Source organism: Phoca vitulina, unplaced genomic scaffold, assembly GCF_004348235.1.
Source record: "Phoca vitulina isolate PV1807 unplaced genomic scaffold, GSC_HSeal_1.0 scaffold20, whole genome shotgun sequence".
Lineage (NCBI taxonomy): Eukaryota > Metazoa > Chordata > Mammalia > Carnivora > Phocidae > Phoca > Phoca vitulina.
The window spans coordinates 33,854,887-33,864,487 of NW_022589723.1; the positions used below are offsets into that span (position 1 = coordinate 33,854,887).

A 9,601-nucleotide genomic window follows, 5' to 3' on the forward strand; every position below is an offset into this window, starting at 1 on the left:
AAAGGTAAAAGCTAAAATTCATAGATCTACAATGAAAAAATAGACAAATAGACCTTATAGTGAGAAATTTTTAATACGCTTTGCTATTATCTATCGAGTAAAAAACTGTTAAGACTCAGTAATAGCATAATATGCAAATTTTGATCTAATGGGCATATATAGAACATTATACTGAACAAAGAATATAGGAACTATCAAGTACACATAGGAGAAATATTTATGATAAATTTATAGGAGGTTGCAAAACTCATCTCAAATGTTTCAAAAAAATTGGTATCATACAGGTCATATTCTCTAAACACAATGCAATGGAGTTAGAAATAAATAACCAAAAGATTGTTAGAAAAAAACCCACACATTGAATTTAAATCTAAATATACTGTACTACTAAGTAATTCATAGGTCAATGACACAATCACAACAGAAATTAAAATACTTATAACTGAACAATAATGAAACTATTATGTACAAAATTTATAATTTCTAGCTTTAAACTATTTCCTTAGAGAAGAAAAAAAGGCTAAAATGTAATATGCTGTGTCTAACCTAGGTATTAAGAAGTTCAGCAGCATGACCTTAAATAAAGCAGATGGAAAAACTAAAGGTAGAGGCAGAAGTTAATAAAATAGAAAGTAACTGGACAATGGGAAAAATCAACAGACCCTAAACTTTGTTTTTTGAAAAGATTAATGTGTTAACAACTCCTTAGCAAGTCTAATCAAGAAAAAAAGAGAGAGAGAAAACACAACTGCCAATATCAGAAACAAAAATATAGACACTCCCATGGATCTTATAGATATTAAAAAATAATATATTATGAACAATTTTTTGAATAAATTAGAAAATTTAGAGGACAAAGTTTTTAAAAAATACAATTTATCAACTTTGGTGGAAGAAATGGAAAATCAGAATAACCTAATATCTATTAAAGACTTTTTAAAAAAGATTTTATTTATGTGAGAGAGAGCGACAGCATGCCCACAGGGGTGGGAGGGAGGGGCAGAAGGAGAGGGAGAAGCAGACTCCCTACTGAGCAGGGAGCCCGACTTAGGGCTCAATCCCAGGACCCCAGGATCATGACCTGAGCCAAAGGCAGACGTTTAACCACTGAGCCACCCAGGCACCCCTCTATTAAAGTCATTTAACTGATTATCAAAAACCTCCCTAGAAAGAAAACTCTGGGAATAAATGAATTTACTAGTGAATTCTTCCAAACACTTAAGGAAGAAAGAATGCCAATTTCACAAATCTTCCAGAAAACATCAAAATAAGGAACACTTCTTACACTTTTCATAAGGCCAGCATCACTTTGATATTGCAACCTGGCAAAGACCGCAAAAAGTGAAAAGTAAAAATCAGCATCTTTCATGAATATAGTTGCAAAAATCCTTATCAAAATGCTAGTCAATAAAATCTGGCAACATATTTAAAAAGCTAGCACATTATGATATTTGGGATTTATTCTGGGAATGCAAGTTTGGGTTAACATTAGAAAATCAATTAGTGTAATTCACAATATTAACAAAAGAAAGGAAAAAAATAATATGATCATCTTGATAGATTCAGAAAATGCATTTGATAAAAGTTAACATCCATTTATAAAATCTCATATCAAACTATAAATAGAAGGGAACATTATTAAACCATTATGGAGTATCTGCAAAAAATCTATAGGAAACATCATGCTTAATATCTTGCTGTTATATAATTGCTTAATATAATTTCTAATATTGATATTATAATATCAATATAAAATAATGACCACTTTCCGCCTGAGATTAGGAAGAAGACAAGGATGCCTACTATTACATGTCTTCAACATTGTACTGGACATTCTACCAAGGGCAATGAGGCAAGAAAAAGAAATAAAAGACACATGGATTGGAAAGGAAGAAGTAAAACATTTTTTATTCGCAAATAACATTAATTTGTGCCTAGAAAACCCAAAAACAATCTACAAACTACTAGAATTAATAAGTGAATTTCACTAGGTCATTGTTTATAAAGTCAGTACTAAAATTTTGTGTTATTTTTCTATACAAGAAATAAGTAGGAAATAGAATTTAAAAGACAGTTTCTAATAATACCAAGAAACATTGAGCACCTAGGAATAAACCTCACAAAATATGTGCAAGTTTCCTGTGGCAAAAACTACAAAATATTACTGGGGAAAAATGCTGAAACAGAATATACTCCTCCTGTAAAGGGGGGAGGAATAAACTATGTTTATGGATTTAAAGATTTAATATTGTGAAAATGTCAGTTTTCTCAAATTAATCTATAAAGTCAATGTAATTCCAGAAAAAAAATCTGTGTATGTGTGTGTGTGTGTGTGTGTGTGTGTGTATTTGGTGAGCATAAACAAGTTAATTCTAAAATTCGTATGAAAATGTAAAAGACCTAAAATATTTAAAACAATCTTCAAGAAAAACTAAGCTGGAGGACTTTCACTACTAGCTAACAAGACCTGTCATAAAGCTATTGTGGTTAAAACAGCACGGTTCACATACAAACAGAATAATGAAATGGATTAGAATCTATTAACTGATCCACACATATTCTGGCACTGGATTTATGATAAAGGTGACACTCTAATGTAGTATAAGAATGACTTGCTTTTCATAAATGGTGGTAGGTTGATGGGCTATTCACGTGTAAAAAAATATATTTGGCCCACTAGCTGAAATGCAAAAACTGAATCCAGAGGGATTGCAGATCTAAATGTGAAAAGCAAAAAAGTTTAAAAATAATGACAAAATGATAGAAGAAAACACTAGAGAACATTTTCATGACCTTGCAATAGGCAACAGTTTCTTAAACAGACACAAACAGCATTAGCTACAAAAGAAACAATAATAAATTATAATTTCATGATGTCAGGTCTTTTAAGTTGGTATGTAAATTCAATATAATTCCAATTCAAATCCCAAAAGTATTTTTTTTTTAGAATTTAACAATCTGATTCTCAAATGTATAGAAAGATCAAAAAAGTCAAGACTAGCCAAGACACTCTGATTTTAAAATCCCCAACAAACCAGATGGTAAACTTATGATGCCAGATATCAGGATTTATCATAATGATACGATAATTAAGACAATGTGATATTAGCATAGGGATGAAACAGAATACAGGGCCCAGAAATAAGCCCTCACATATGCAGAAACTTGATTTATGACAGACCAGACATTGCAGATCTGTGGCACGAGGACAATTGGTTATCCATATGGAAAAAAATGAAACTAAATCCCCCAACTTACACAATATACAAAAATCAACTCCAGATGGAATAAAGTCTTAAATGTAAAATGAAAAAAACTATAAAAACTATTGGAAGATAATATAAGAGAATATCTTTAGGACCTCAGAGGAGGGCAAGATTTCTCCAGCAAGACATAATAAGTACAAACCATAAAGACAAAGATTGATAAATTTAGCTACGTTAAAATTAAGAATTTTTGTTCATCGAAAGACACCATAAAGGGAGTTAAAAGACAAACCCACAAACCAGCAGAGGGTAATTGCAACAAGTAAAACTAACGAGGTATTGAATAGCATCCAGAATATATAATTACGAATCAAGTACAAAATGACAAATGATTGAAAACTGGGCAAAAAAAAAAAAAATGTGAATTGGGATGTCATGGACATAGAAATATAAATAGTGTATGAGTGTAGGAAAAAAGGCTCAACTTCAACTGTCATCAAAGAACTGCAAGTTAAAGCAAGATACGATTATACATTCACAAGATAGGCAAAAAGTAAAAAGTCTGATAGTACCAAGTATTGGTAAGGATATAGAGCCATGAAGCCCTCTTCCACTGCTGGTGGACATATAAGTTGATGAAATTATTTGGAAACAGTTTACCATTACCTAGTAGGGTTGAATATGTAGAAACCCTATGACTCGAATTCCACTGTTAAATAAAGACATTTTTGTGCTTGTGTACAAAATGTTCACGGAAGAACACTTTTAACAGTCCCAAATTGGAAACAACTCAAATGTCTATCAGTAGAAGATTCAGATCCTTTGCCTGTTTTTATTTTTATTTTTTAAAGATTTATTTATTTGAGAAAGAGAGTGTGTGCGGGGTGGGAGAGAGGGGCAGAGGGAGAAGGAGAGAGAAATTCAAGCAGACTCCACAATGAGCATGGAGCCGAATGTGGGGCTTGATCTCATCACCTTGAGATCACGACCTGAGCCAAAACCAAGAGTTGGACACTCAATGGACTGAGCCACCCAGGTGCCCCAACTTTGCCTGTTTTGTTATTTGTCTTTTTTATTATTGAACTGCAATAGGTCTTTACATCTTCTAGATACAAGTTCTTTGTCAAATACAGAATTTGTAAAAGTTTTCTCCCATATGTAGGTTGCCTTTTCACTTTCTTGATGGTGTCCTGGCAGGCACAAAAAGTTTTATTCTTGATTATGCTCAGTTTCTCTACTCTTTCTTTTGTTGTCTGTACTTTTGGTGTCATGTCTAAGAAATCATTTACTAAGGTCATTCCAAGGTCATGAAGATCTACACAGGTTTTCTTCTAAGAGTTTTATAGTTTGAGCTCTTATTTTAGGTCTTTGACCCTTTTTGAGTTAATTTCTGCATGCAGTGTGAGACAGGAGTGCAACTTCATTCTTTTGCATGTGGAAATTCATTCTTTAAAAATACATATCACCCAGGATGCCTGGGTGGCTCAGTCGGTTAGGCATCGACTCTTAGTTTCGGCTCAGGTCATGATCTTGAGGTCATGAGATCGAGTCCTGCATCAGGCTCCGCACTGCCCTCTCCCTCTGCCCTCCCCCCTACTGCTCTCTCTTGTCTCTAAAGAAAAAAAGAAAAGATACACACATGACCAGTAAGTACATGAAAAGATGCTCAACGTCACTGGTTATTAAGGAATGCAGATGAAGGTCATAATGAGATACTACTTCACAGGTCCTAGAGTGGCTGTAATGAAAAAGACAGACAATAGCAAGTGTTAGAGGAGATGGAGAGAAATTGAAACACCCACACTGTTGGTGGTATAATGCTGCAGACGCTTTGAAAGACAGTTTGACAGATCCTCAAATGATTAAACATAGGGTTACCTTGTGACCCAGAAATCCCACTCCTAGGTGTGTATCAAAGAGAAGTGAAAACAGATGTTCACACAAAAACTTGTACACTTATGTTCATAACAACATCGGTCATAATAGCCATAAAGAGGAAACAACACAAATATTCATCACCACCTGATGGACAGATAAACAGAATGTGATATATCCATACAACGCAACACTGTTCGCCCATAAAAAGAAGTGAAATACTGCCATATGCTACAACACAGATAAGCCTTGAGAATGTTACCCTGAGTGAGAAAGGCCAGGCATAAAACGTCACTTATTGTACAATTCTCTTTAGACAAAATATCCAGAATAGAAAAATCTATAGAGACAGAAAGCAGATTAGTGGTTTCTAGGGGTGATGGGGAGGCTGGAATGGGGAGTGACTGCTAACTGGTAGAGGGTTTCTTTGGGGGATGATGAAAATAGTGGTGACAGTTGCACAACCATGTAAATATACTGAACTGTATTGTTAACGTTAAAAGGGTAAACTTTATGCTATGTGAATTACAACTCAATAAGGAAAATACATATTAGGTGGTAAAACCAGTTTCAAAAGTAAAGACTGGCTAACCCCAAATCAAGACATGCTTGCCTCTGGTGTGTGTGCATTCAGCAGGGGTGGTTATTACAGGAAATGGGGGTGGGCAGTTCGAAAGCGTTGGTAATGGGTTATTCCTTAATTTGGATGGTATGTACACGGTGTTCATTTTTATGATTTTATAAACTAAACACAAGTGCACTCTTGGATGTATGATCTATGTCATCATAAAGACAAATACACTGCGGGAGTTGGATGAGGGCATCTCTCAGAGACCTCTTTGCCCAGGGGGTCTCCAGCTCTGTGGAGGTGACAGAGGAGTAGAAGCAGCTCTCAGGCACAGATCGGATGACGTTCCCAAACTGGGGCACCTTGATGTGGACGACTTTCAAGGGGAAAGGAGGTCTCCCACGCTGACCATTGAAGGAATCCAGGCTGGCCATCTCCTCAAGGCCTCAAGGGGGCGCTCATCACATGGACTCTCAGCCAGGCACACCAGACACCTGCAACCGTTGGCTTTGGCTGGGCTCCTACCCACTCCGCCTTAGTGGGGAGGGGCGGGTTCTCATGAATTAAACATACCAACTTCATAGATACACTTGAACACTACATTGTTAATTGGCAAGTAGAACTAAGTCCTTACGTCAGTGTGCCCACATTCTCTTCCTGAAGAGGGGCTCTCGTCTCCCGCAGGAAGCGGCTCAGGGCGCTCGCTAGTGAGGACAGGGTGACCATGCCTCTCACGCCTGGATGGCCTTGCCAGTGAGCTTGGCATCCTCACTGTGTATTGACACAGCTTCTGCAGTCCTTGTCTCAACAGGGATGACATGTCCTGCATTCAGCCAACACACATTTGTCAAGTGCCATGGTGAGCGCTGGGGACACAGCGTGGAACAGAGCAGAGCTGACTGCCTCACTGTGGAAGCAGGACAAAAACAGCTAAGCACGCAGCTAGAAATAAAGTTATACATTGTGATAAATGCCACGGAAACTCATGTTCCGGGAAATGGCTAGAGATTGAATGAAATGAATTTGTCCTGTGCGTGAACGTGCTGCCAGTCCAAAGGCCAGGGACTCCTCTCTTTGCATTCCCAGGTACTGACGGGATTGTTCTGGACGTGTCTTCTGTCACTGGCCAGGCCCTCCCCATCGGACCCCCACAGTCTTTCTTTAGACTTGCCGTCAGGATGTGGCTCAGTCTTGCTGACAGGGGTGCCATTCTGTCTGTGAGGGTTCTTGGGGAGCATGTCCTTGAGGCCGCCAGCACCCTCCACACTTACAATCCTGTAATGTGATGGTGAGATGCTGGTCACATCCCGTCCGGGGAAGTACCCAGGGAGCTGGGAGAGGCCACCACCTCCACTCCATGGCAGGCATGAGCCTGTTCCGAGCGGCATCCAGACTCACAGATGGAAGTGGGGATCCTGGGCCACAGGCAGCGAGGAGCTGGCGACTTCAGAGAAGACAGCGGGGCAAGGTCCTTGGAAATGCTCGGAGGCGATCAGAGAGGGGGAAGGCAAGGAAGGAGGAAAGAAAAGGAGGGGATATCACAGACAGCTGACCAGGGACGCTTTTACCGCACTGGATGGAAGGAGCCCACTTGCTCCGCTACTAGGGAAAAGGACCCTGTCTTCTGGGAACGCAGGGAACCTTCTAGTGGAAGGGCCTGGCTGACAGAAGTCTGCCTGTCTCTCAGCAGCGCAGAGTCCTTCTCGGGAAGGTGAGGCAAGTAAGGATGGTCTTTTCTGAGAGCCAACTCTGCCTATTTCCCCCAGAACTAGGGAGAGTGAAATGAGCAGGCATTTACCTGTTCTTGCCCTGAGAGGTCCCCTCTAGCTGGTCAGACAGGACTACCCACAGGAAATGGATATCAGCAAGACAGGGTGTAAGAAGCTGCCCAGGGGGTGGTAGAGACAGAATGAGCTGCAGCCCCATCCTCTGAGCCGTGTAGCCCAATGGTGAGAGCGAGGCCCCGGCTAGTGCCCCAGCTTTCTCACGGACAAGCTTCATGACCTTGAGCAAGTTACTTCAACTCTCCAGATGCCTGTATCCTCTCTCCCTTCACAATGGGGATAAAAATGAGTGATAATGCCCGAGGATTTACCTGAGGTGATCTCTTAGCATAGCACTCAGGAAATGTTGGCTACTCTGGGAATGATTATTATCATGGCTCCGAGAAGGGAGAGAGAGAACCTGGGGTAAGCTTCGTGGAGCAGGCAGAATGAGGCCCTTAAAAGAAGAGTAAAACCTGGATACATGGAAAGGAGGCAGGAGTGGGGGAAACTGAGGCAGGAGATCAGGAGGGGTGGGAGGATGGGGTAGCTGGTGGTGAGGAGCCCACCCGGCTAGAGCACAAAGATGGAGCTGGGGAGTTGAGGGGTCATCAAAGAGGAGCTTGAGGGATGAGGATGGACAGTTGATGAGACCCCCGAGGGGTGAGCATGGGCCTTGAACCTCTGTCTACGCAGCGCTTAGCACCTCAGCAGGGACAAGTCCCCTATGACTTGCTGAAGGGCTCCTTGAAAGCATCACCTCTCACTTCCTGAGATCACCCGGTCACTTCTGATGACTTCACAGGCAGCTGCTATTTTGGAAAGATCATCGTGTGGAGTCTAAGGGAGACTCAAGTTCTCGGCCTAGCTCTGCCTCTAACTGGACTAGTGACAACACCGTGCTGGTCCCTCCTTTCCCGGGACCTACTCTCCTTATCTGTAAGATGGAAGTGGGGGAAACACCTCATCTCTCTCAAGTTCCTGCTACTTGGGGAGCTCTGCAAAAAACCCACCCAGCCCTAACCTCGCTGCTCCTGTTTCAGGGATTTACGGGGCCAAATCTCCAGGTATTTTATTTGGTTGGAGTTCACGGAGAGGTTGCTATGAGCTGATCCTTGCCATCTTGCTTACTTTTTAAATCTGAAAACTAACAAGGCAACAACGCGTTGTCTCTGGTTCAGAATTCCGAGGCTCCTATTTAAAACAAACAAACAAATAAACAAACAAAAACTCTTTAAACGCAAATGGCTCCTGAGGAACCCACAGGCAGCTGTAGGGCGGGGAGCAAGCCTTGGTCTTCTGGTAGGTGGGTGTGGCTGGAATGCTGGCTCAGCCACTCACCACCCAACCTGACCTTAGTGGGATCCTTCAGCTCCCTAAGCCTCGGCTTCATCTCTCAGATAAGGTTGAGGTTCCTTAGAGCGCAAGGCTAAGGGCAGATGGGATATCATCACCATGATGACATTCTTTCTTATCTCACTTTTCTTCAAAGTGTTGAAATTTGGCCATCCCAACAGTCTTAGCAGCCAAAGCAGATACCACGGTCTCTGTGTCTCCGTTTCCAGGTTGGGAAACTGAGGCTCAGAAAGGGGAAGTGAATCTTCCAAAGCCACACGGCAATGGCAAAGCTGGGGTAAGAAAGCCACTGCCCGTCTCCTTCGGACTATGACGGCGCCCGCACCAACCTGCCTCTCCACAACCACTGTGAACGGGGACAGAATTCACCATCCTTGTCTTGTAGGCCCCAGCGAGGCCAGGCTCATCTTCACAATGGGCTGTTTGGGAACATCTGTGCTGGGGGAGGGCTCTCCTGGTTGCAGCTCTCCAGCTGGGGTGGGGGCGAGAGCCCCCCCCGCCCGCCCGCCGTCGATGACCATGGCCCAGGAAGGCGAGGCAAGGCCCTGTGGCTGTCGACCACAATCACCAACAGGCCCCCGATTCCAGTAGCTATCCCGGAAGCTGCAAGCCAGGGCTGTAATTTCCAGGTTGGGCCTGGACCAAGAGCAACCCCACTCACTGCTGAATCAGTCACTCAATCAGTCCTATCTTATTTCTTGGCTTTCTGGCTGAGCCGCTTTGCCTCCAGGAATTGGCGCACGGGAGCCTGCCTTCTGCTTGACACACCTGGGGGTCCTGGCTGGCTTCCTTCTGGCCTCCTCACTGTCTCTGTCTGGCTCCCCACAGCTCTC

General features: G+C 41.9%; 1 protein-coding gene across 1 annotated transcript in view; it reads right to left on the bottom strand.

Annotated features, from left to right (window-relative positions):
• Positions 1-6,083, bottom strand: part of ITGA11 (integrin subunit alpha 11) — a 136,450-nt gene extending 130,367 nt beyond the window's left edge. The window contains exon 1 of the mRNA XM_032417596.1: positions 5,882-6,083. Within this exon, the coding sequence (XP_032273487.1) occupies positions 5,882-6,083 (202 nt within the window). The remainder of the gene's footprint in view (positions 1-5,881) is intronic.
• Between the last annotated feature and the right edge of the window lie 3,518 nt (positions 6,084-9,601).